This window comes from Balearica regulorum, chromosome Z, assembly GCF_011004875.1.
Source record: "Balearica regulorum gibbericeps isolate bBalReg1 chromosome Z, bBalReg1.pri, whole genome shotgun sequence".
Classification (NCBI taxonomy): Eukaryota; Metazoa; Chordata; class Aves; order Gruiformes; family Gruidae; genus Balearica; species Balearica regulorum.
The window spans coordinates 87,169,747-87,195,855 of NC_046220.1; the positions used below are offsets into that span (position 1 = coordinate 87,169,747).

The 26,109-nt window shown below is 40.0% G+C and overlaps 1 protein-coding gene across 12 annotated transcripts in view; it reads left to right on the plus strand.

Moving 5' to 3' along the window:
- NEDD4L (NEDD4 like E3 ubiquitin protein ligase) overlaps positions 1–26,109 on the plus strand; it is a 180,043-nt gene that overhangs the window by 70,885 nt on the left and 83,049 nt on the right. For 8 of the 12 annotated variants that reach the window (XM_075740794.1, XM_075740793.1, XM_075740791.1 and 5 more), the window contains 3 exons: positions 5,715–5,796; positions 10,626–10,664; positions 13,463–13,516. In XM_075740794.1, coding sequence (XP_075596909.1) covers positions 5,715–5,796; positions 10,626–10,664; positions 13,463–13,516 — 175 coding nt within the window. Of the gene's footprint in view, positions 1–5,714; positions 5,797–10,625; positions 10,665–13,462; positions 13,517–16,846; positions 18,238–26,109 lie in introns of those variants that run through there. The other 4 variants (XM_075740790.1, XM_075740789.1, XM_075740786.1 and 1 more) reach the window with 3 other exon arrangements.

Genomic DNA, 26,109 nt, shown 5'->3' on the forward strand with positions numbered 1-26,109 from the left:
ATGCTGTGGAGATCACAGGGCGTAGGCACCTGGCTGAAGCACCAGCCCTGGATCCGGTGAATTCGGCACTGGTCCTGCTGGGCAGAGCCCGTTTTTGCAGAGTCACCATGGAACATCTGCTGTCTTCTCTGCGTTTTCTCTTCTGGTGGGTTTATTAGCCAAGTCACAGCCCTATTCAAATGTTTGGCAATAGTTGCAGGACAATGCTGATCTCAGCTAGTAAGTCTTCCTGAGCTCTGGAGGGCTAGATACTGCAGTAGAAAGATGCCTGAATCATGCTTTTTTTTTTTTTTTTTTTTTTTTAAAAACTGTTGATTTATGAACAATTTCTTTTACTATATTTCAATTTAATTTAGACGTTAACTTAACTGAAATTAGATGTGATGGAACCCTGTCCCCAGTGACATTGGCTGAAACCTGTAAGCTATAACAAGCTGTCCTGTTTTCACTAAGACCTTCCTTTGAATTGAGTAATGTAAAACCAGTGCTTTCTCTGAAGAAAGATGTAGCTCAAGAGGATTGACTGAAATACTTCCTTGAGCATTTGGCTGCTGTAATATCTCTTAAACTAGGAACTAATGTGTATGGTGCCTGAAAAGAAGTTTCAGCCTGTGTTTTATCTGGACACAGAAGATACCCAGATTTGTGATTTTGGAAGTATGTCTGGTTTTAGCCCTTGCCATGACTCAGTGTGACTACCATGGTACTGCATCCTAATGAAGAAAAAAATAGATGATTTCCTGTAAACTTTTGCTGGCTTATTTAGAACTATGTGGTGAGAGAAGCAATCTAACAGACTTCAGCGATATTTCTTCTTTACAGCTAATTCCAAGTGGAGAAGAAAACTGTTACAAATTCAGTGTTCTATTCTGTGGTATCCGATACTTGTGTCCTCTTAGAACAGAAGTTGTGTGGGGGGTGATTATTCTTCAGATAACTAAATTCTTTTAGGGAACTTCGGCCTGGAAGCTACAGTCTGTGAATGAGATGCTGTCTCTGCCACTGTTGCTAAATGAGTTTGGCACACTGAGTGAGTTTGGAATGATCCTCAGTTCCTAGAGCTTTCACATGAAGTTTCACAGCTCTATAGGACAGATCAGGAGTTCAAAGCACAGAAAAAAAATTACCACCTGTCAGATTTGTTTAGGCAGCTGCAGCTTCCAGAGTTGTGAATGAAATGCTGAATTTAGCAGTATGGAAAGCAGATAATGTGACTTAAACAACTTTTTCTATAAGCTGTCATCAAATTGCATCAGTGACTGCTTCTGGATAAGAAACTGTAGTGGTAAATCTCAGGTCTTGTTGCTTTTCCTCTTGTTTCCTTATGTTCTGATTAACAGTTTTCTTTTTTCTTTTTAAATGCTCATTGCTATTCAAAAGGCTAAAACCTAGTAAACAAGCTGGCAGTGCATTTCACATGGCTTAAAGATGTCCTTGGCTTAAAGATGTCCTTAACAAGTGCTGTTTTCTCTTTATTTGCAATGTTTAATTTTTTAACAGAGTAAGTTAGATGGTGGACTTTAGAAAACACCAAGATGACATTGTGACTTCAAACCTAACTAAATAAAAAATTCTGCCCTTTCCCTTGATGCTCCTTCCCGCCTCTGCTGTCTGCCTTCTTCCACTGAAATGAGCCAGGGTGCTGATGGAGCTGGAGAAGGATGGCTTCTTTCCCCTCTGCCCGCTGCCTTTAGCCTGTATCCTTGCTCTGATCTGGCTCTGCGCAGAGCTCCGTGCGGAGGCAGTCTGCCACTGGTGACGGGGAGCACAGGGGGCCAGGGTAGAGGGAGGTGTGAGACAGCTTTACTCGGAGCAGTGGCGACTGAGGTTGGTTTATAGCATCTGTCCAGCTATGTGTTCATTTTAAGTAAATGAATGCACATAAGTCTCAAGTATCTAATCATGTGGATAAATTCCCACCTTGCATTCAGGAGCAAGAACTTTGCTGGGACAGTTCAGTCTGACTCGGTCTGTCCCCTTTAGAGCGGGCAAAGATGTTAAGGGTCTGTTCAGTAAAGGCAAAATCTTCTTACTGAAATTTGTAATAAACTGGATTATTCTCTTGCTTAAAAAAAAGCATATTTAAAAAAAAATAACCTGTTGTCACCTTCACAGTTATTCATTTTCTGTAGACAGAAGATTCATCCAGGATATTTTAGGATTAAAAAATTCTGGTATTTCTTAAGGATTCGTGAAAACAGCGTCGCCCAAGTATAGATTGGTAACTTAAACCTGGGAGGGTGTTATTCCCACCTACTTAGCAGTAGAGAGTCTTTTCTTTAAGAACCATTGCATTTTTCAAGTGTGCATTGCTAGTAGCATTATGTTTAGATGTAGGTCCAGCTCATATGATCTTTTTGTTTCCATTTTATATAGGACTGTCAGTGTTCTGTGCAGTAAAATTGCTATCAAAATAATACTTTCTAGGCTTCAATTCCAGAAGTAACTAAGAGTGAGGTTTTACAGTTGGCTTAAGCTAAGCTGAGTCTGTGCTTCCACTGAAAGTGAGGTCCTACCCTCTCCTTATCCCAGCTGCACATGTCTCTTCCTCCTTGTCTTCTGGGAACTCTTATATCTGAAAATTTTCACTTTGTAATTGTTAGTGTTGTTATATCTGTAGTGTTTTTTTCAGTCATATCAGCTGTCTGATCTGATGGACTAGCACCGATGCAGGAACATGTGGCCAGAGGTGAAGGAGAGGATGGGTTAACTTCAGCAGCAGACTTAGACCGGCTAAAACTGAAGGCAAGACTGTGATCTTAGACGTGGACTTAAGTGTCTAAGCATTGAATTAGAACTAAGGACCAGACCTGCAGAAAAGTTTGCATGCGAGACCCACAAACATGCCTAAATGCTTCTGTGGATTCAAATGTTAGCCGTCAGTTTTAGTTTCTTAATGTTGTGCAGTGTTGGAGTTAAGACTTTCATTTCACAGCCCTATAAGGTCCTTAATTTTGCCTTTTAATCCTTTTTCCATACAAACTCCTTTCTTCACGTTGGCTTATGTCAGAAGGGCTCAGTTTGATTCCTCCTCTACACTGCAAACTGCAGGCTTCATTGAATATCTGGTTTCTACTGCTTCTTGTAATAGGCTATTTTGACAGTAAATATTAGGCAGCACAGTACATCAAGCAATTCAAGGTAGTATCGGCATTTCTTTTTAATCACAATGATGCTTGGTTTTCTTTTAAACCTTGGTGCTTAATGCTGAATTTAATTGCAGTTTAAGCAGATCCATTTATGTGTATCTACTGATAGAAATAATCAATCTAACATGGTCTTGTTTATTCTTACTTTATTTTCACCTGTGGTAATTTGTTTTCCAAGTAAATTAAGCATCTAGTATGATGAACACTCAACTGCTGACTATTCTGTCTTGATACTGTCACAAAATTGTTTTTTAAACTTAAAAGGTATCAGACAAATGTATTTGAGAGTGTCTGAATCTCTGAATGAACTGGCAATCTGAATGTCTGTTGTTTTATCCTTCCTTCAAGAAACCCCGGATTGGCATCCAGTTGACTGTGCTGCAAACTTGAAAGGGAAGCATCAGAGCAGTTCAGTGCCCTCTTCCACTCATTTCCTATCTTCAAGCAGAGACACTGTTCCAGTTCCACTTTCTGACATTATACCTGTATGAAGTTAGTCTGGTTCTGCAGGATGGTTTTCTCCCAGTCTTTGACATAGAGTCATAGAATTGTAGAATGGTTTGGGTTGGAAAGGACCTTTAAAAGATCATCTGGTCCAACCCCCTGCCGTGGACAGGGACCCCCTCCACTAGCCCAGGTTGCCCAAAGCCACATCCAGCCTGGCCTTGACCACTGCCAGGGAGCCAGGGGCAGCCACAGCTTCTCTGGGCACCCTGTGCCAGGGCCTCAGCACCCTCAGTGTAAAACATTTCTTCCTTCTATCCAATCTAAACCTGCCCTCTTTCAGTTTAAAACCATTGCTGCCCCTTGTCCTGTCATAACAGGTCCTGGTGAAAAGTCTGTCTTTTTTAATAAGCCCTTGTTATATATCGAAGGCTGCAACAAGGTATCCTTGGAGTCTTCTCCAGGCTGAACCACCCCAACTCTCCCAGCCTGTCCTCACAGGAGAGGCGCTCCAGCTCTCGAATCATTTTCATGGCCATAATAGTTTATTTCATAAAAGAAAGGTTATATTTGAACGTATTATTTGCGAGTACTGTAGAAACCACACTAGCATACTTAAGGTTGCTTGTGGCATACAAGATTCCCTTCTTCCCTTGTGGAGTTCTTTTAACGTTTAGACCTCCCAACAGATGTATTCTTCTACCAGTCCTGGGAAGGATCTAGTAGATTGTCATCTCATACTGGTGTCATGGAGCCTTCTTCCACATCACCCCTTACTGGTATCTACTGTCTCCCTGCTGAAAGAAATCAGAAAGCCCAGATTTGGAGGGCAGAAGCCTGCAGCACAGCAACAGTGATAAGCAGCTGGAGTTAGGGTGAAAGAAGTGACCTCCTTTAGTGGCACATTTTATATCTGAAAGGTATTGGTCTCAGGAATATCTCTACTTCCTTCTCCCTCTGAACAGAGGAAGTGGAGTCAGGGGGGATCTGAGGCCAGATTCGTCTATGCTGGCTAGTTCTGGCACAGTGGGCAAGACTTTTCCTAAGTGCACGTAAACTCTAATGGCAAACAGGATTAGTGGCAGATCTACTTAACACTCTGCAGAGCTCAAGGTAGTGGTTATAATACCCCATAGCTGCAAATTTAATGTTCACTCTGCATCACTGACCTTGAAAATTGGATTTGAACGGAGGCTGAAGCATTTGTGCAAACCTTTATGATAGTGCTTGATCTTCAGCGACCTGGTAATGAGAAGGGCCTGAAAAGCTGAAGCAGGATCAGTGTGCTGTTCACTAAGGAAGTGGGAGCATCTTCTTCATTAAGATTATCTGAGCTGGAGTGGGGCTGCTAGTCACAGCCTGGTGCCGGCTGTTGAGTGTCTGTATCGCCCCCAGACCTGGTGCGCGTGGGAGAGCACCCGTGCCGTTCACTAGCATAGCCAAGCTGGACTAGCCAGTGAGTAGGAAGCTCTGGGTCCGCATGGGGGTACCAGCTGGGGAGAGGGTCCGTGGCAGCATTTTGGGGGGGACCCACGAGTGTGGATTGCCTGTGAGATGAGCATCTGTTTGCAGCGAGCACCACAGTGGACCAGCTGGTGAGGAGGAGACCCGTGGTATGGGCAGGAGAGCTCAGGGGCAGGGGTATCGGGTGGACAGAAGGGCCATACTGCTATCACCACTGATGCAGCTTGGTTTTATGGTTCAATAAAATTGGAACTGCTTCTTCAAGATAATTCCTGTTCCCTTTCCTGTCAACCTCAAGTGGTTAGTTACAGCGAGTCTCTTCTAAAACCCACGGCTCTAATTTTTTTCTTGACTCATGTTAATGTACGTGCATGCTTGTGAGCAGAAGTTGTATGCAAGCAAGTGGTTCTTGTCCATAGCAATGGGATAAAGCTGCAAGTTAAATTATCTTTAATGCTATGGTCAGTATTTAATTGAGCATATTCAAACACTTTATATGTTTCAGGAGCTTACAACAGTTACTAGGCTTCACTGAAAATACTTTCACTAAAAGTGTTTAGAGCTGCTATTGCTATCCAATTAAATGACAAAGTTATACTGAAATGATATTTGGCTGTAAAATTATATTCCCATTAAATATGACATCTTTTTTTGCAGTGACCCGTATGTGAAACTTTCCTTGTATGTAGCAGATGAGAACAGAGAACTTGCTCTTGTGCAGACAAAAACTATTAAAAAGGTATGTATGTACTCTTTTTTATTCCATTGTTTTGGTAATATTAAGAATACTGGAATACAATTCTATAACATAATACAACACTTACTTAAATTGTTGCATTACATGCATAGCAACTGAATAAGGTGGAGTTCTTGTTTGTTTTGGGTTTGTTTTTCTTTTTCCCAAACCAAAATAAGAAAACAAGTGCATGCATCTTCAGTGTGCATGATCTGTTGACAGGGTCTAGTATGTTGCATATTATTCTCTAAAGCTTGACTTAACAAATCTTCTTACATCACTCACTGTTTCTTTTTATCAGTCATATTTTAATGAAAGATACAGCTGAAATAAAGAACTAAGAATATCTGCTTTAATTATCATTTATTCGACTTTTAGCAGAAATGATCATTCTTTAATGTTTCCTTTCAAAATATCCATTTTCAAAATATTTTCCTAATATGGGAATTTAAAATAGCCAAATAACAGAAGATACGCTGTAAGAAAAGCCTGGAAATGCACTGAAAATGTTTTTAATTTTAATTAGAACCAAAATAAAATTTTATTTGGTTTCTTAATTTCATTCCACAAAAATTCCACCAGGGGATGGTATTTGTCATTATCAGAGCCATAAGATTTTAGAAGGGTTTTTTTGGTTTTTGTTTGTTTGGGTTTTTTTAAGTTTACTGGTAGTGATGGCAGAAAGGAATAATGACAAAACCCCTATGAAAAGGGAAAAATAATGAGTTGTCATTTTTATGAATATACTTAGATTCAACAATGATGCAATTGAAATCAGTATTGCAAAACAGAATAGTGAGGAAAATTTTGTTACTGAAAATACAAAATTGAGTGATGCGGTTCTAAAACGAGAACATTAGGTGTCATGAGAAAACTGATGTGAAATCCTGGAAGCATGGAAGATTCAAGCAGAACTTTTTGAGGACCCGGGGCATGTTTGATGTAATTTTTAAAAGATTTCCTTGTCAACCATTAGTACTTGTTTCATAATAGCTTTTTTACATTCATTGTATCCTTTTAAATACTTCCTTGTAGCCCATCTAGCTTAGTTCTATGTAAAGTTTTTAGACATTAACATTTGTGAGAAAAATGTTAACTTTTCCAAAAAGGGGTACCTAGTTCGTTGCTATAGTAACAACATGGACCATGGCATTTTTTGTTTCCTTGACATAGATTCAAGATTTATCGCCAATTCCATATGAGTGTGTGGGAGGTTTTTCTTAGGATAGGCATACCTTGGTTTTGTAGAGAGCATGCTTGTCGTCGTGCCATTTCCAGGCACATAGATGCCTGGAACCAAGTCCTGTTCTTGAAATCCTATGAAAGGAAAATGCTTAGGCTTGCTAGGCCATTTTCAGGCTCTTCTAGAATACCTGGCTATGATAATTCTGGTGTAAGCCTAGCTAACGTGATCTTGGGAGACTGACTTTGTCTCACTATGGAATGGCAATATTCAAGAGAAGCTATTACATCAGTGCACCTGTGTCGGTACTGAGAAATCTTTCTTATGCGGTTGCTTTCAACGGGCTTGTTTGCAAAATGCAGGCTTCGGGATTCCTGAAAATAATGGAAATAAGGTTGTAACCTCACTGCTGATCTGAAGCAGTACTTACCAGCTTTGGATCCATGGGAAGGGAGAAAAAGAAAGCTGCTAAGACTACAACCATAAAGAAAAAAAAAAGTAGTAAAGATGTGAAAGTATTGTATTGATTGTGTCAGGGAAGAGAGAAACTCGTGGATCTTAGTGCTGCCCTAGGAAGGAAGAGAAAAAGGACGTTTGTGCCACTGCCCAGCTGCAGACAGAGGGCTGAGGGTGAAAGGATGATGATGTGTTCCTGGGGCTGCATCTGCCTTTTCTCCCTGTTTCTTCAAACTGTCACTTAAAGCCTGGACTTTTGCAGTCATTTCCATAATAGTAATATTAACTCATCTATTGGAAATTCTAGTTAGTCATTTCTGGTTTGAATTGTTACATTTCATCTCAAGACTTCTGCTCTCAAAGCAGTATTCTTCCTGTGCAACTTGCAACCTCTGTTTATTTTGTAAATAGCAAACATCATCATTATATCTTAATTTTCAGTTAAACTCATGAACAAAAAAATATTGAGCAAAATCAGTGCCAGGAGTGATTCCAAAAGACACTGCCAATTATCTCCTTCAGCTCTGTCACTTTTAATATGATAGCGTCTAACCCTTCACTAGGTTCTTATTTTTCTACTCGTTTTTGTTTTCCTCAGTTTAATGGGCAACTTTGTGTGGCACTTCAAGAAGGCAGGAGGGACTGCAGTTTCCCCTTTTTATTCTCCTTTTACCCTACCTGTGCAGTTGTCTGATCCCTATCCTACTGTACAGCAGGACCAGGCCTTAGGAAGTGCTTACTTAACAGCCAAAGGAATTAAATGCATATCGTTTCCTTACTCTGAGAAAATAAAGGTATCAGAAAAATTTCAGATTCCTCTGGCATGATCTAGCTATATTGAATTTCTGAGGCTCTGCACATCGAGTTATTCCAGCTGTAAAACTTGATTAATGCCTTGTGTTTCCTTCTGGAGCTGTTTTTTCAATGGCCTGCTAGAAATGCTCCCTTCTTTCTGCAGTGAAAAAGCTGTATTTGCTGTTTGCCATCTTACGATCTTGTAAGATACTGAGGGTGCTTTTCAAATTCCTGCTACTAGGCTTGTGATTTCACATGTCAGTTCTTTTAAAAGTCTGGATGAAGATTATCCGATTTCCTCAATTTGACTGCACTGAGCTCTGAAGACTTCACTTGTGCATCAGTTGTGACAACTTCTGTCTGCGTACCAGTCCCTTTTAGTTATTCTGCCCTTCCCATACGTCATGTTAAACAGAATTTCCCATATCTAACTATGCTTAGTCTCCCCATGGAGCTACATTGCTTAGTAGCATCGTTTCTTTCTGTGTTCTCATTTTATTTATATGGTTGAAAAACAGTCTTTGTGTTTGTTCTAATATCCTGTGGAAGATCTAACTCAGCTTGACTCTTGGCAGTTCTTTATCTGTACAGTACTTGCCCTTTTTAGGATGTGGGTCTTTTTGCTGATGAGTCTTTTTGTCGTTGTTTCCCGGCTAATATCTTTATGAAGTTATTCATGCATTTATTTCTGGAGCGTTTCTTTACAAGTGTTTTTTCTCCTTTGCTAGGATTCTAGTGTTTGTACTTTCTGGCTTGACCTACTAATTGTTGGATGTGTAAAGGTGGAAGAAATTTCTGCCGGTTACCAGGGCATCTACCAAAAATTGTGCTGCCTAATACAGCAAATATTTCCTGAAATTTGAATTTGTGGTTTAGCAGCATTCAAAATTAATGCATTATTGATGGACTGTAGCACCCTCAAATTTAGTACAAGACCGTGCTTCATTTCTTAAATTACATGGAACCTCTCTTGCCAGTAACAGCCACATTTGACGAATAGAAGTATTTAAAGTAACTTTTTTTTTCTTATTACTTCATTATTTTTTTGCTGAGTACATTTGTGCTCCTTAAGGAGAAAAGGTGAAAGTTTCTCTCTGCCCCCAACCCCTATCCCCTGCCCTTCACCTAACCTCATTTTATTTTTTTCATCTACTCTTTACAATGGTCTTTTCTTTCATGACATATTTTCCTGCTCTGTCATAAGATTGTTTAGGATAAATGCAGGTAAAGCTTTTCTAAGAGTACAACTGTTAACCACCTGCATAGCCGTTCCTATAGGTTTTGAGTTTGATCTTTTTTTATACTGTTACTTCCTTTTTTTATCCTCCTTTTCTCCCTAAATTTTCTGGAACAGGGTTTTCGAATTTCAGTATTGGATTTTATTGATCATAGATTACATACATGTAGGGTGAGGATTCAGCCCCATTTTAAAGTGCAAAGGAGGATGTGCAGTTGTCAGCGAGATGCGATCGTACGAGCACGTGTTGAGCTACAATGTGACTTCTATATTTCCCTTTTGTAGAGAAATGCAGTGTAGTGAGCCACCATGTCCTGGACACGATAAACCTATTGTATCTATACCAAGGAGTTAAGATAAACAGCCCAGCTTCTCGTCCGTGGCTATAGCAAAATTTTGGTGGGTGTAGAGCCAATTTTTACTGTCAGCTCTCCTGGTAAATCTCTGCTATGTGAGAGAATGAGGGAATGCTTTGGCATGAAAACAAAACCATTGGACACGTCGCGCTTGGTTTTAAACGTATCCAAAGGTTAATTGCCCAAATTATTAATGTTTGTAGTTCTGATCTGTTTTTTTACCAATTTATCATTTCATGCTTGAGCTCCCTTCAGATTGCAATCTATATGCATGGTTTTTCTGTACATTTAATTCAGGTTATTAAAACAAAATAAAAATGCTTCATAGGCTTGGGGGAGATTAGGAAGAGTATCATACCTATTCAAAGTAAATAACCTTTCCTTTTGGGGTTGTTTTTTTTCCTGTTTAATTTACAGTATAAATCTGCCTTTAATTTTTTATCCCTAAAGTTATCTTTGTGTTTAAAAAAAATACTTCTTTTTCCTTTTTTTTTTTTTATCTGAGTTTAACTGAATCTCGAGAATGAAACATATTCAGGTTTTATTTCAGCAGGTTCTCAGTGATTTGCCTTTTACTCATAGAATCCTATTTATACTTAACATCTATTTTAGGATCATCTGACTCAAATATCTTCCCACGTTTGGTTTACTCAGGAGAGAATTTCTAAACAATTTGGCTTTTTTTTTTTCATGCTTTTTTCTTTTTTTTCCTAGAAAATTGTCACTTGCATGCACATTTTGATGATTGCAAAATGACAAACCTAAAGAAATTTTAGTAATGTAAATATGTTTATTTCTTTTACAGACACTGAATCCAAAATGGAATGAAGAATTTTATTTTAGAGTAAGTTTCCCTTTACTTGGAACCGTTATTATAACGTACAATTAATCACATGCCATTTTATAAGGTTGAGAAGCAGCTTATTTTTTAGTTGTTGCTTATATGTTTGCATAAAAAAATGCTTGTCCTAATGTAATTGCTCTTCTGTTTCTGTAGCGATGGAATGACCAGCAGAAATTGGCACAGGGTTAATTAGAAATGGACTGTTTCACAGTTTGAGATGTTATTGAGAGCAAGTTTTGAGTTAACTTGTCTGACAAATGAAAAATTCTTTTTACTTGAAAATGTATCTTTAGCAGAGCATGTTTGCTGTCATTTTAAAACGCTAATGCAGTGGCAAATAATCAGAGTTATTTCCCAGAACTATGGGAACATGTGTGGAGAAGTTACATATGTGGAGAAGGAAGACAGAAAAAGTAATTTCTCTTGGCCTTTATCTTACTTGCCAAAAAGATCAAAATACACTTTTTTTTTTGTAGTTTCATTTTAATTTTTCCAGATCTTTCTTAAAATGAAAACCAAGTTATAGCTAAAACTGAGTGATTTTTATCAGAAAAAATAATTTTAAATATTTGAAAGTGGTAAAGGAGGGGTTAAAACAGTGGTCATTAAAACCAACATAATACGAAGGAGAAGGGCTGTAACAACTTTGTTATTTAGTTGGTGAAAATATTTTTCCAAAGAAGAATGACTTAATTTTTGTGCAGCTGTAGCTTTCACAAAAGGTCAGGTAGAATTTCAGTGGGTTTTAAAATTTAATCTTAAAACAGCTGCTGTGAGTGTAGATTGTTAAAAGCGGGTATCCTATTGAGCGTTGTTTATAGAGTCTTGGCAAATGACTGTCTCGCTAATAGATCTTTCAGATAAAGAGTTCCCACCAGTATAATTGTTCATATACAGGTTTTTGAGGTTCAAGTGGAATTTTTGTTTTTAAACATGTACCAAATAGTTTTTCTAGCAGTAACACATACATAAAATCATCTTTATCTAATGAAATATTTTGATTTTGATAATGTGCTCAGAGGGAAAATATGGACTTAGACATTTTGAAGTTATGCAGAGTCCATAGGAACTGTCTTGACGCTAAATTCCGACTGGGCCTGAGGTTTTCTGTTTTCATCAGAGTGGCTTTTGATGTTAGCCCCGCTCTTGCTACAGAGGTGGCTCTACCTTGGGATAACTTAAGGTACCTGCCTGTAAAAATGCAGAGGCATTTTAATACTGTCGTTTTCCTAGAAAGTCATTACCCCAGTACTAGAGCATGTTATGGTGAAGTGTTCAGATGCCTTTGCCCTCAGCGTAGAGGATAGATAACCTAGGGAGAGAGATTACCATCGTGCCCCAGGATGCACAGTGCCCAGGAAGGGGAAGTCAAAGAAAGTTTTTGCCTGCGTATCTATTGGAAGACATTTCAAGCTCTCCCAGATTTGATTCCGACTGCGTGCCTGATTCAGAAATGGATGAGATCTCCTCGTAAGCCCATCTTTATGAATGCTGGTCTCATAAACATGCCAAGTTGTAAGGCAGACTGTAAGGAACAGATTCATGTGTTTTAAAGTGAAATATATTTACTCAGGATTAGGCAAGCTTGTTATGTATATTTATGCTTATAATTTTAACTGATCCTATTCAAGGTAGCCTTTTTAATAATTTCCTTTTCTCAGGCAAAGAGAATACACAAAACCGCCACAATTTGTGTTGCTTAAACTACAAATATAGTTCATAGAAGCTCTGTTAAAAGATCTGGAAAATCCTAAACAATAATGTGAATCTATAAAGTAATGTATACCCTTTTTTTTGTGTGTCATAATTCCTAGTTTTCTCAAAACTGGGAAGTTCATTGCCAGCCCCCAGAATTATCAGTCCATTGTGGAATATTGTTTCTAAATTTCCTTAATTAAACACGATGGACACAATAACCTGACTTACATTTTTTTCAGAAAAACTTTGTATCAAGTGGATCAAATACTATAGAATTTATTTCTTGTTTAGTAGTGGCTGTTTTGTCTTCCTACCAGAGTTCTTTGTTTCTTTGTTTTTTTTCCTTTTAAATGTTGACAGTCCTTCTAATTTAAATGTAAATAATTTTCTGGAGGTCTACTTGTTGTTTTCAAGTGTTGGAGAGACTTCTGCTGGGTTTTCCACAGACATGTGTGATAAATGGGCTAGAAATAGTGAGCGATGGACAGTCTGCAGTACAGATAATAGTGACATTCTGAAAGACAGTAAAGCTCTTGCTCCCTACAGTTGAGTTGAGCTTTGGAGCTGTAGAACCGAAAGCCCTGATAGTCTGTCCAGCCTGGGACCTGTTCCCAAAATACAGAGCTGGTCACTTTGGCCAGGCCACCCTTCCTGAGGCCACGTTAGCCTTGCTGGCTGCCCCGGGCTGGCAAAGCCCCCCAGTTGTGCTTCCTGGCTGCAGCGTGTACCAGGGGCGACAAGGGAGAGAAGCAGCCTAGTTCGCCCAGGGGTGTCCTCTGCAAATTCCTCTCGGCCATAGGGATGCACACAGCTGGGCACTACGCAGCAGCCATGCCTTTCTTCTTCGGAGCTTTCTGTGGAAAGAGAAGGGCATTGGACACAGTGTGTGAGAGCTTGTAATGTCAACTGTTCAGCTATTTCTAGTTGTAGTAGGGTGTAGTTTAGAAACAAAGTGTTCTAGTGCTCCAGTTTAAGATTTACATAAAACCTGTTAGTCCTGTTCTATTTGCCGTGGTTTAATCACTGTATGAACTAGTACCCATAAATTGTTATCATCAAGCTCATGAACCTAAAGTGACATTATTTGACTTTTCCTATAGGTAAACCCAACCAATCATCGTCTCCTGTTTGAAGTGTTTGATGAAAACAGATTGGTGAGTGCTTGTCTTGGTTGTGTTTCACTAATTGCAAGGCTCTGTGTAACACAGCTGATGAAAATATAGCACATCTTAAAGCTGTGGGTTTGTCTGTTAAGTGAGTGTGCTAAGAAATGCAGATGGAAGCATAAAAAGCATCTGGTTTTGGGACTAATGGTCTCAGAGCATTAAACACAAAAGCAGTACCCTGCTGGGTCAGACCAAGGTGGTGGTCCTTAACCCAGTGTTCTGACCGTGAAAGCCTCGTCATATTCTTCCTTAGGCCTCTCCACTGCAAACCAGTACAGTCCCCTACCTTTTTAGTCACTTACAAAGCAGCTGCTTCACCCCCTGATCATTTCAGTGTCTCTTTCCTGTACCTTTTAATACTTCCGCACCTGTTTTTGGGATGTGGTTACCAGAGCTGCACCTTCTGCTCAAGATGAGGGTAGATGAAGGTTTAAGGTAATGGCAAAATAATGCTCTCTGTTCTGTTTTCAGTTCTCTGCCTCATAATGCCCAGCATTTTGTTAGTGTTTTTTAGTCTTGAATTTAATTTGTCTGATGTAGTAGCTCTTTGAGGGAAGTCTTCAAACATCTCACTGCTTCTTGCTTTTGTTATGATTGAGTAGATAAGGTTTTCACATGGGCATACGTGGAATAAGTGACACTGTCGTTTTGAACATATTAGGTTAAACATGCCAGTGCAATGACATGCTGGGTGAATGACTCTCTTGGGTTTTTGTCTTTTGAAAAGTGTAACACCATCTCTCTGTTTATGAGATCAGGTATTAACGTTTTCTTGGTTGGGTGCAGTACAACCTCTACTAAGCTTATTTGCTTTGTGAAGATTAGGATCAGTGTTGTGAAGGTCCTTTATTCAGAAAAACCCAAACGGTATGGGAACATCTGTCTTCAAAAATACATTCTTTTCCTCTGTCTTCCTATTAAATATAGAGCAAAGAAAAACATACAAGCTTTAATCTCCTGGGGACAAAGTGGACTTACAGCCAAATTATTATCTCTTCCTTTAGGAGGAAGTAAATCAGTAAATCTGCAACAGTGTGTATTTAGAGTGGTCTGACTGTGAGCATATTTATTGACATATAATGATCACTTGCACTATTAAAACTGTCCTATAACTTTTGAACTTAAGGAACTTATCGGTAAGTTCTTCCCAGCTTTAAGGTCCTCTTCCATCGCCAGCTGATGCAAACAGTGCTGAAGCAGAATCCTGTAACCGTAGCTGTGAGGCAGAACATGTAAGCCGGGGCTCGGGACTGTGCTGACGTGACTGCGTGGCTCACATCTGTCTTGGGGGACGGCTGGAGCAAGTTTGTGTTGGCGTGGAGGACAAAGCAGAACTCGTGGAAGAGGCTTGGCTGTGGCCTGCGTGGGGATGTCCGTGGGTGATGGTAAGGGGGGGGTGGTTCAGGGGAATTTCTGTACGTAGTGACAGCTGAGAAGTAACACTTTCGGTGTACCCGTTTCAGATTATTAACATTTTCAAGTTTCTGTATGCAGCACTGGCCTTACACTGGCAGTTTTGGTACTCTTTATTGTTGAACCATTTTCTGTTTGTTCTTCCTGTGATCCTACTTCTGTAGACTGTCTGCCCTTGGGTTTGTAACATCTTTGCAAAGGCAGTGACCTGTGGTTTAGGAGCCGTTGCTTTCCTTTCAAAAGGTGTCCTAAGCTATTGATAAAGCAAGTACATTGAGTTTTTTAGAGTAGCAGATTTCCATGAGGTTGTGTTTACAGAATAAGGGGACACTGAACTGATTATTTTAGCTTTACTCTGGAATACTTACTGTCAATACGTGCATGGTTTTTATTGCACGAGCTTTTTCTCCTTCATGTTCCCGAATTATCAAAACGCTTTCTGTCTTTGCAGTATGTCTTTTCCTTTCTATCCCCCAATCAAAATAGAGAGTTTATGATGCAAGCTTCATCTTCGGTGCTCAGAGAGACTGTGTCCTCGGATAATACCTCTTATCTGAGAAGTAAGAGAAAATCATATCAACACCTGTGCTTCCACTAGGCAGTCTACAGTACTGATGCTGTGTAGAAGCTATTCATGTTTTTCTTGTTGTTGGCTCATAGTCCACTGAAAACAATAGGGGATTGTGCTGTCTCTTGGCAGTGACATCATTTTAAGCTTCCATTTCTCTTGCGATTGGTCACTTTGTGTCTTTTGAAAACAAGCTGCTTGCCAACAGGGGTTGAAATGTCTAGCTAGAGTACTGACCCTCTACCTACAAATTTTCAGAGCTGTTGACAAAACTTAGACTTTCAAGTTCTCCTAGGGAGCAAATGTCTGTGTATCGAAATGAGGCTGCGCTTCTCGCTAACCAGAATTTCTTTTCTAGTCTGTACTAACAAGTGCTATTGTGAGCACGCTTCAGATGTGAGTATCCTCAGACCACTGAGTTTCTGCGTTGTAATAGAGCTGATTTAGGGTGTTTGTTTTACATTTTGGTGTATCTTGTCTGCCTGTCCCTCTTCTGAGGGCTTTTGGCTCTCGGAGAGCGTAACTGTATTCCGTGCTGGCAATCCTGCTCGTGGTAATATTGCTAACTTTCTCACTGGAGGCTGGCCAGCAATGGGCAGAGTTTCTGTGCGGTGTTTAAGACAAATCAGTACAAAACGACATGCAACACCCGTCTCCGGTTTTCACTCGTCTTTACTGCCTGGTAACACTGAAAAACTTTGTCTCCTGCCATCTTGCACATTTCTGCCGTTTTTATTGTGTGAGGAATCTTTGCCATATGTACGATTGCTTTGTTTGTTCTAATTTTTAATTACTAAAAGGGACCGCGCAGGGTAGTGTAGGTTATATTGCGTTCGTAGGGACAATGTAAAAGTTAGGGCTTTTTAAAGGCAAGAAGTTTGTTGCTTAATCATGTTATGAGCACAGTTGAAATTGAAAGCATAACCGTGCTATATTTATTCGTGTTCTGCCATGATAGCCTAATGCTGTAACACACACCAAAATGTTAAGCTTGAAATAATTTTTCTCACTTGCATGTGGAGTTGACTTAAACTTTTGACAGTGAATTGAAGTGGTTTTGTTGGAGTTAAATTTTTGTGCGTGCTTTATACAAATGTGCCTTGTGAATACGATGTGGTTTAGATTTATAGCGGTGCCGAGTGTGCTTGCTGCCGCAGTCAGCTGTGAGAGCTCTCCCGCTGGGGCCGCTCCTCTCTGATGGAAAAGGAGCAGCTGTGAAGGTGCTGTTTCAGGCTCTTGCTGGCATTAAAAAAAAAAAAAAAAAGAAAAAACAAAACCCCCACTAGCTTACATTGGAGAGGGGGAACCAGGCCACGTGACTCCCACCATCCTACCCTATGTCACAGTGTGTAGGAGCGCTGATTGCTCTTACCCAATCATGCCTGGAATGCTGCTTGCCACTTGGGCTATTTCTGCTATCTGTCGCTATCAGGGCTGCAGTGCTAACAGTTTGGCAGATGGGACACTTTTTCTTGGAGTTTATGTCTTTGGTTTTTAACTTCTGGCAGTGCCTGAATTGTTGCTGTTCTCCCTCTCCTTTTCTTCTCTCTGTAAAACCATGGCCCATCGGCTGCGGTTTCATTTTGGCTCTGGGCGAAGCAACACAGCCCCCGAATCAGAGATCCTCGACCGGGAGAGAGAAGATGACTTTTTCATGGCATTCCACACTTTGCCAAGAAGGAACAGTCCTCACGCTTTCTCCCGACACGGAGCAGATTGTGGTGGTGATTTGCAAGAAGTGGGCTCCTTAAAAAGGAGCACATCCATGTTTATTCCCCAGCTGCTGAACAGTATTGATGTGCGTCCAACGAGAAGCTCGTCAATGCAGATCTCTCTTCAGCGCAAAGCTGCGAACGGCTGCGCGGACGAGTGCGCAACCCTGGAATCTCCTGAGGAGACACTTCCTTGTAAGTTCTCAGACTTCAGGGAGCGTTATGTGTCCCCTGTTGAAAACCATTCTTCTTCTCCAAGCAGTCCAGAGGTGACTCCTGAAAATTCTCCACCCGGGCTTACGGAAGAGTTAGGGCAACAGCTGAATGGAACTGTTTGCTGTAATCAGAGAATATTTCATACTATTCCTGCTAATAGCCAGAGTGAGGACGCTTCATCAACTACCCAAGAAGATGATGCAAATGAAGCAGCTTCAGGTTTAAACATAAGTGGTGTGAGGATTCAGCATCGGGCTTCAAGTGCAGACGTGCCTCAGGTTACTCTACTGCCCTTTGGTACTGAAGCTCAAAATAATGCTCCCACCCCTGAACCCCGGCGCTGGTCTCTGCAACATGTGCCAGATATGTCAGCAAATTCAGGGAAAAAGTTCTTTGTTCTCCAGTTACAGCAGCCGCAGACGAGTGGTACAGGTGCAGGAGGCGAATATAATTTTGGTTTTACTGGAACAAAAGGGGACAGATTGGTCAGGTATCCTCGGATACGGCTAGAAAGGAGTACTTCCTACCCTGTCCAGCCACCAGCAGAAGAAAGTAGCCCTGCGGATGATGGATTGAATTCAGAACTGCATGGAAATGGCAGGAACGGGTCAGAAATATCTAGAAGCAATTCAGTGGAGCGGATTCCTCAAGGGCAGGGATGCTTGTTTAAAATCAGACCGGATCAAAACACGAGGCAGCAGCACTTCAGAATCCTTGTCACCCGTGGTCCTGAGGAACAAAATCAGGTTGTTGGTAAAGAGGGTCGTGGCACCCCTGGTCCTACAACAGCCAGCACCGCAGTAAGTATGATGCTGAGTATGCCCTGCTAGTAAAATACAGCATTGCCATGCAAAGCCTTCTAGACTTGAGGCGAAGTACTTCCATTGTTAGTGTTAGAATGTTCTGCATTTCCCTGGAGCAAGCCACAAATAATCTATATTTCTAATCTAACGTAACTTTGCTCTCAGTTATGATTACATCCAGGGTGATATTTTGAGATCCTAATGTTACATGTTTCTTAATTCAGTGTTACATCAGCTGGAAAGATTTTTAAAAATCAGAACATTCGAACAGCAAATGAAGTGTTTGTGTTAATTTACTTGGCTGAGACCTTGCTGCATGAAGAATTCTTCATGCATTCTGTTTTTACAAACAAATACTTTGACACCTTCTAAGCATAATGTACACACATGTGTACCTCTCTGATTTTAAAATGCATATTGTAATCCAAGAGTAGCTAAGACTATAGAAACCTTACAATAATTCCAATCAAGATATTGACTTAGATAAGGTACCAAGATGTTAGAAAATAAATCTTTCTTATAGTAATTTTTTTTTTTTCCTTCTGGGAATTAAAAGCATGTCCTGTTTTTTGTGTGCCACAAGTCTTGATCAAACAACTGTACAAGTGGCTTGGCACAACTTAGTAAACTGTCTTCTTGTTTGTATTTGCCTTGATTTTGCTGTAAGATGACAAAATTATTCTTAGGCTTTTCCCTTGTTATAATGGGAGAGGATTGATGTTTATGCTTTTAAGCCACTTTTTAAAAGACCGAAGTAGGAATGAAACTTAAGGGTTTAGATTAGTCATTTGCTTAAATTGCTTTACTGTGCAATTTAACACTGCCCACTTGAGTTCCTAAGCTCAGTGATGCTGTATATAGAATAGTCAGCACTCTGTCTCCAGCTGTGAAAACAGATTCACTGGAAGAGATTTTGGTCTTCATTGCTTGTGTGCTCTCGTTCTGCGCTTTCGTTCGGTGAAACATAGCACAGAAAGACAGCTGCTCGCTGCAGCAAGGCCATATGATGACTCTGCAGCTTTCCTAGGAAAAAGCTAATAGTCTCCATGTTATTCCAGTATAACCTTCTTTTTAGCTCTTCCATAGATATTGTGAGTAGAAAAATCACAAAGTATCTCTAAGCTTTTATTTTGAAAAAGTAAAATTTAAAAAAAAAAATGAAAAAATCCCTTGCCAGTACAGGTTCCGCGTCAGTCTCTATAAACTAGCAATTTTGTTAAGATACTATACACTACTTTCCAGCCAGCCTGAGAACATTTCAGCAGTAAATTTGGTATGCAGAGACTTTACTGATTTTTCTTCATTTGACTTTCCTGTATGCAGTAGAGTATGTTAGGTGTTCTCATACTAAAATGAATCTAAATCTCATACTAAAAACGAAATGGAAAAAAAGTGATTTTCCCTTTCCTATTTATTATCCCTTGCTCCTTTCCAGTACTAGCTGTTCATGGGAACCACGGTAAGCAATTGTATAAGTAGCTACCGTATGTCAAACCTAGTACAAAAGCACCAGAGGGTTACAGATCTGTGGGACTTGTGGAGATGTGCCCCAGTGTCTCTGCAGTTGTTCTCCTTTTCCTAAAGGATCTACCCCCCAAAGAGAGTTGTTTGATCTTCGCTGTAGTGCTGATTCACATACCAAAGCCATACTTCACTGTTTCCAGAGGAGAATTCTGAAATTTGTTCCTACTTGCTCTTAGTTTTAGTTACCATGTGAAATCAATTTAGTCAGCCATGAAGCATGGCAGTCACAGAGGCGCTCAGTCCAAATGGTACTTGCATTCTTTAGTGCAAAAAGTTTCAAAAATAAATAAATAATTGAAACTTAAAACTTTTTGGTGGTGTTTTCTCATATTTGTAGTAAGCCCGGAACCGTTGTGGGTAGAGGTGATTGGCTAGGCAAGATGCCGCAGGAAGCATGGGGAATGAAAGCATTTTGGTGAAAGTTTGGCTTTATTTTGTCTACATGTGAAACATTCCTTAGTAAGGTGTCATTTTTAATCTATCCCACGGAAGTTTGTTTGGAGGACTGATGATGCTAAGTAAGGGTGCGCCTGAAATATTTGTTGTGTTAAGCTGAGGGGAAAAGTTGCTATGTTTTATAGTTGTTAGCGTAAGAAAAAAATATTCTAGACTCTTCCAGTTAAACAAGTTTGTGTGTATTTGATTGATATAGGGCATGGGCCTGGGGCCGTAAGCAGCAGCTGCTACAGCCTTATTTATCTTGAGTGAAAACATTCAAGCGGGCGTCTGCAGTCCTACTGCTACCAAGTGTTTATGACCTTTCAAATATCTTCTGTTTTAGACACAAGCGGTTTGGGGCAAGCAGGATGTATTTCATTACAAGTCATTATAAAATACTAAGTAAAGTATAAGCTTATGTCCAATTGTGACAAATTTTATTTGGGAGCTTTGTTACAAATTCTTTTGACTACTATGATATTTTATATGTAATGCAATAGGCTAGCGCTAAGTGTGTATCTATACTGTGGCACATAACAAATGCATTGTTTATAATTTGGGGTCTGTGAGTGCATAGCTGTATTTGTGGGAAACATTACAAAAATCTCATGTATTGGACAACTGTTCTAGAGACCTGACAAAAGCGTCTTTGTTGTGATAAAAATACAAAGTGCTTTCACAAAATGCTGTAGTAGTAGTACTGAATTCTGTTTAGTTAACATACAGAAATGACAACTCTTGACTCTGTAAGTCTGCGTTTCTCACAACTTGGCTTTTATTTTCCTGTCTTTGAAATAACTTTAGAATAATAAATACTGTTGTGAAAGTACAGAGAATCTACTTATGCTCCTAAGATACCAGCTGGGATTGGGGTGTGTAAACCAAAAAGAGCAAGCTAGGATAAATGCAGTTCAGCAGTCACAAAGGGCCAAAATTGTGTTGCGTAGTGCGCAGCAGACCTGACCGTAGGCACTGAAGCAGTGTGCCTCGTTCAGGCTGGTGCCGTCTAGCAAACCAGCGATCGGTGCCCTAAACTCTAGCTGAGACTCTCTCTTTGGCAACCTTTCCTTTATGTGAAAGTGGAAGCAGGGTTGGGTGAACGCATGCAATGCATGTGATGGCGTTCATATGGACTCTACGGGAAGTGGTTACAAAGTTCATCTGAAGAATGTGGAACTCAGTGGAATTAAGGAACTAGAGCAGGCTGTAACATCCACTTCCCCGCCTTACTCTGCCCTTTGTCCTAGGTCATTCAAACTGCACGCTTCTGTTGATACCCTGAATTTTGGTGGGGAAGGGGACGGCAGTTCCGTTGTTCTCATGGAAATGCTTTCCTGGGAGACTTCTGCCTGTCATTAAGGCAGTGGACGTCAGATGGGTAGGTGATGAGCTTTGTGTTTGATCAGGAATAATTTCTGTTACCTAGAGCAGAGCCAGCTCCTGTTAATAAAGCTGCGTAGGGGAAAGACAGAGTTGTTTGCTAGAATCCTACAGATTAGTCATTAGCAGCTGACCATTACATGACTGCAGTGCAGGTGAGGAAACACCGTAACTCTTAGTCAGAATCATATAATAGTGTATTTCAATGCATTACTAGATTATGACATATAGCACAATGGATTTTGACAGTTTATTTTTTCTAGAGGGGATGAATGCTTCTCTTAGTTCTTTTGGTCCACTCGCCATTTTTCTTAGTTTCAGCATAAAAAGGTTGCTAGTAACCCCTTCTTACCTTAGTGACTTCCTGGGATTTGGAGTAGATTTCTCTGAGGGCAAAACTTTGCAAAGAATAGATAGCAATCCACTCAGAAAATTGCTACTGCTGTGCAAGTTTAAAACCTTGAGCCATCCTCTTTTATATCCCACTAGGAGAGCTATGAGTTGAATCTGTTTAACCAGTCGTATTGGGGATTATTTAGTGGTGGGTTTGAAAGCAGGTCAATGAGATTACTGATTGATCTAGAGGAACTGCTGGTGAAAACTTTTCTAGAGTTCAACAGTGTTACTAAAACAGTATCTAATATTAAATCATGTCTATAAAAGATGCATGTTTCTGCTCTACCTAGGATTAGAAATGTATATCTAAAGAATTCAACACTTCTTTAGACCTTCCTTACACAGTGAAACCCTACAACAATATTTCTGCCCTAGTTGAACTGACTGTGAATTAATATCAGATGATATATGGGAGCTTATGTTCAGAAATGCATACGAATTCTCCATGCAGAACAGTATATATAGCTGACCTATCAGCTGTATGTCTTGACAACAGTTTGTCAGAAAAGGGATGTCATAATGGCATACTATATCATATGCTATCAAATAAAAGGGAAAAAATGTCAATTAACTTGCCTCATAGATTGATGTTTACTATTATCCTATTTTTGGTCAAAGGCTTTTGACACACTGTGCTCCAAGACATTGATAGTCTATGATATGGCTGTCATGGGAGGGGTTTTTTTCTGTCTGGGGGGAAAAAAATCAAATGAGGGAGCTCAGTTTTATTCAATTTTACACATTAGAAAAACTGTAATAGATTTAAATAAAAAATATAGACTAGTTAAGGGATGACCAACATTGTGCTTTTCTTAGCTTGAATATTTATTATGTAGACAGTCATACAAATTATATGGTTTTCAATAGCAAGCATCTGTGTTAGTGCTACTATGCTATCTTCTTTATATTTCTATATATCATTGCCTCCTGCGTTACCACTCTCGGCATCGTGGATCACTGCTGTCTTAACTGGAGAGAGTTATATTCAAGGAAGAAACATCCGAATCGCCCTTAGCTAGCTAAGCCTTCACTGCAAGAAGCAAAAGAAAGTGAAATAAATGTCATTTGTTTACAGTTCTCTGAAGGTGATGAATTTGTAGAGGAGCTTCTGTTGGCCACGTCTTTAGGCCATATTTCTACCATAGTATTTCCTTTCCTTATCCCTTTGTTTCAAATTTCTAGTCTGTCTTGGATCCTGTGGGCTGGGAAAGAATTTCTTAACTAGCAATTCCATCCTGTGACCTGACCTAGCTCTAATGAACAAGTAGCAATTGTCTGCACTTGCCCTGCGCTAAGCCTTCATTTTTAAGCACGTACCACCGTATGACAGTTAACAAGGGCAGTGGAGGAATAACACTGTTCTGTATTTTTACCAGTGTGATTTGCAAAATAAGAGACATATTTTAGTTAGTATGAAGTTCAATTCTGGATTGATTTTTTTTTTTGTTACTTTAGTACATAAACTTGATCCATTTGATTAAAAAATAAATTTAAAAAAATCCTGCACTGTAAACTGTGGCAAAGTCTGAAACTCTCTTTGCTGAGATGGTACTGAGACACCAAATGGTTTATGTATTGCTGATCAGCACAAGGAAAACTGATGGAAATCTTTAAAGATGAAATAAAATGAAAAGGTGGGGTTTTTCCTCTCCCCTGTTCAATAACCATTGCAAGAGTTGATTTGTTTCAGGCTGGCTAATGCAGTCCACAGAGAGAGATGTTAATTTTCTCTTCTGGTGTTGCTGCTCTTGCCCACTCCTGTGGTCATTCACCAGCCTGTCCTTGTCACAGTATTCAGCACTTAATTGAACATTGTTTGTCACCTTTAGCCCCCGTGCCAATACTTTTGTAGAACTTGAGTTGGTCTGGGAAATGGTGCTTTTGAATTGGAAAAGAGGCTTGATTGCTTCTCTTGTAATTTCTGAACCAAGTCTCAATGTCTGAGAACTCCAAATACTAAATAGACAAAAATGACACAAGTCCTCCTCCTAAGGAACATATATCTAACTTTATCTGCCTAACCTATGGATGATGAAGTATATTAGAACCAGCAGTTACTCTGTTAAGATCTAACATGTAGAGTGAAAACACACTTGGCATTAGAGGCTTTCCTTTGGTCTGTCTCTTCATCCATCCATCCGTGCCGGCGTAGCGGCAGTTACCGGTGCCAGAAGGTTAAACCGGGCTGCATTCACAGCGTGTGACGCTTGCGGCTCAGCCTTGCTGAACTGTTTCTGCATCTTCCATTTCAGAAGCCCTTACCAAAAGCGGTACAGCGTTCTGCATGTACAAACCAAGAAAAGTCAAATTGTTAACACTTCATTTGCTAGCCTTCCTTATATCAGGAGCATATGCTTGAAAATTTAGAGGTCTTTAAAGCAGGCAACAGCTATGTCAGGAGCAAGGTATCTGTAAGGACAGCTGAGTCTGTACAGCTCACCTGCACGTGGGCGTTGGTAGGCAAAGGGGGTGTGTGGAAAGGGTTCTGCACCTTTAAAAGGCTGCTTTCTCCTCCAGGGCTACGCAGCGACCTTAGCTTTTCTATTGCACATGTCTAAGTTTGGAGACCTACTTCAGGGATTGCTGTCTGGACTCTAATGGGCATTTCTAGAACATAATTCATGTTGCCCTTAGCTAGATGTTTAAAATAGCTCAAATGAATAGTGCGATGAATTTCCCGTCTCTCCGCTTGCTATACAAGGAGTGCAGATGACTATGGCAAGTCTCTGCTCTGTGCAGATGAGGACCGTGTTGACATCTGCAGGTAGAGGTGATTAATTTCATCCCTCAAGTCTTTCTAGGTTTTCTGTCAAGGATAAAATCAGTTCTCCTTTCCTCCTCTCTCAACAAACCTACCTCTGGCTTGCACTGAAAGGTAGGTATCTCCTGACCACAACAGACTGTGCCTGGAGATTACCATTCTTCTCATCCTTTCCTGTTCAGGGATCTGCCTTCCTCCCACCCCCTGAAATCACCTGCCCCTCTTCTTATCTTAAATAGCCTTTCTGTCAGCTTGCACATCTATTCTTAAAAGATCTCCCTGTCTTGGAAGGGACAGACTATCATGTCAAACACAATTCAGAGCAGAAGCTAGTTTTACAAAAAGGAAAATACCAAGGAGCAGATTGATTTTTTGGTTTTTGCTCCTTCACCCCCCACCCCCCCAAATGTGAGTGGAGGACAACTAGTACATTGCAAGTAGTGTAAATTAGCTTGCAGTATCAAGAAATCCATACGTAACTTTTACTCAAGTTTTCAGAGAGTCAAGAATTGGCAGTGCTGTCTTTACCCTATCTCTGTATGTTCTCAAAGTTGCCTGGGAAACAATTCCGGATTTTATTAGGATTCATTGTTAAGTGTTTTTCTCCCTGCAAGCTGTGTCTTTTGGTATTTCTCTGTAAAGAAAAGAGAATAAAACTTCGACCAGAAGAGCTGGAAATAACATCACTCACTTTAATAGCAGTAATAAACTGTTTGCTCCTGCATGGAAAAATTGTATGCTCAGTTTCAGTACACAGTGATCTCTTTAAAGCTGAGTTTATAAGGCCCTCAATTTATAATGGAAATGCTGACACAGTCTTAACACTGAAGGTGCCAGCCAGAGCAGCTTTGGTATAGACCTAGCCACAGAAAATTACAGATAATAAACCTGATGGAGAGTCCAGATTGCTTGTTGTGCTATTCAGCTGTTTTCCTATTTGAGAAAGGCTGACAACTAATGCAGAATTTAGCAACGTGCATGTTTTATGACTGTTCTAGTTCAAAAAGCTATTCTAAATCCAAATCTATCCTTAGTTTCCAGATCAAATCTCATTGTAAAATGTATTACTGCATATTAATGTATACATTACTCTAAAATCTGGTCCTTTATCTGTTTTTTCATCTAACAGAATGGCATTGGTAGCTTCCAAAAGTCAGCAATTGTGCACAGAAAAATATGTTAATACAATCAGCAGTATGACCATGCAGGTTTCTGTATCCAGAAAGAATGAATAAATACAAAGGAAAAAACTCACCTTTGCTCTATTTACATCCTCTGATATTATCAACCTAGCAAGATGCTGGGCTGTGTTCTGTATGCGTGGGAAAAGCTAATTCTGGAGTTAAAGGCCCAGGTGTTGTCGATACCAA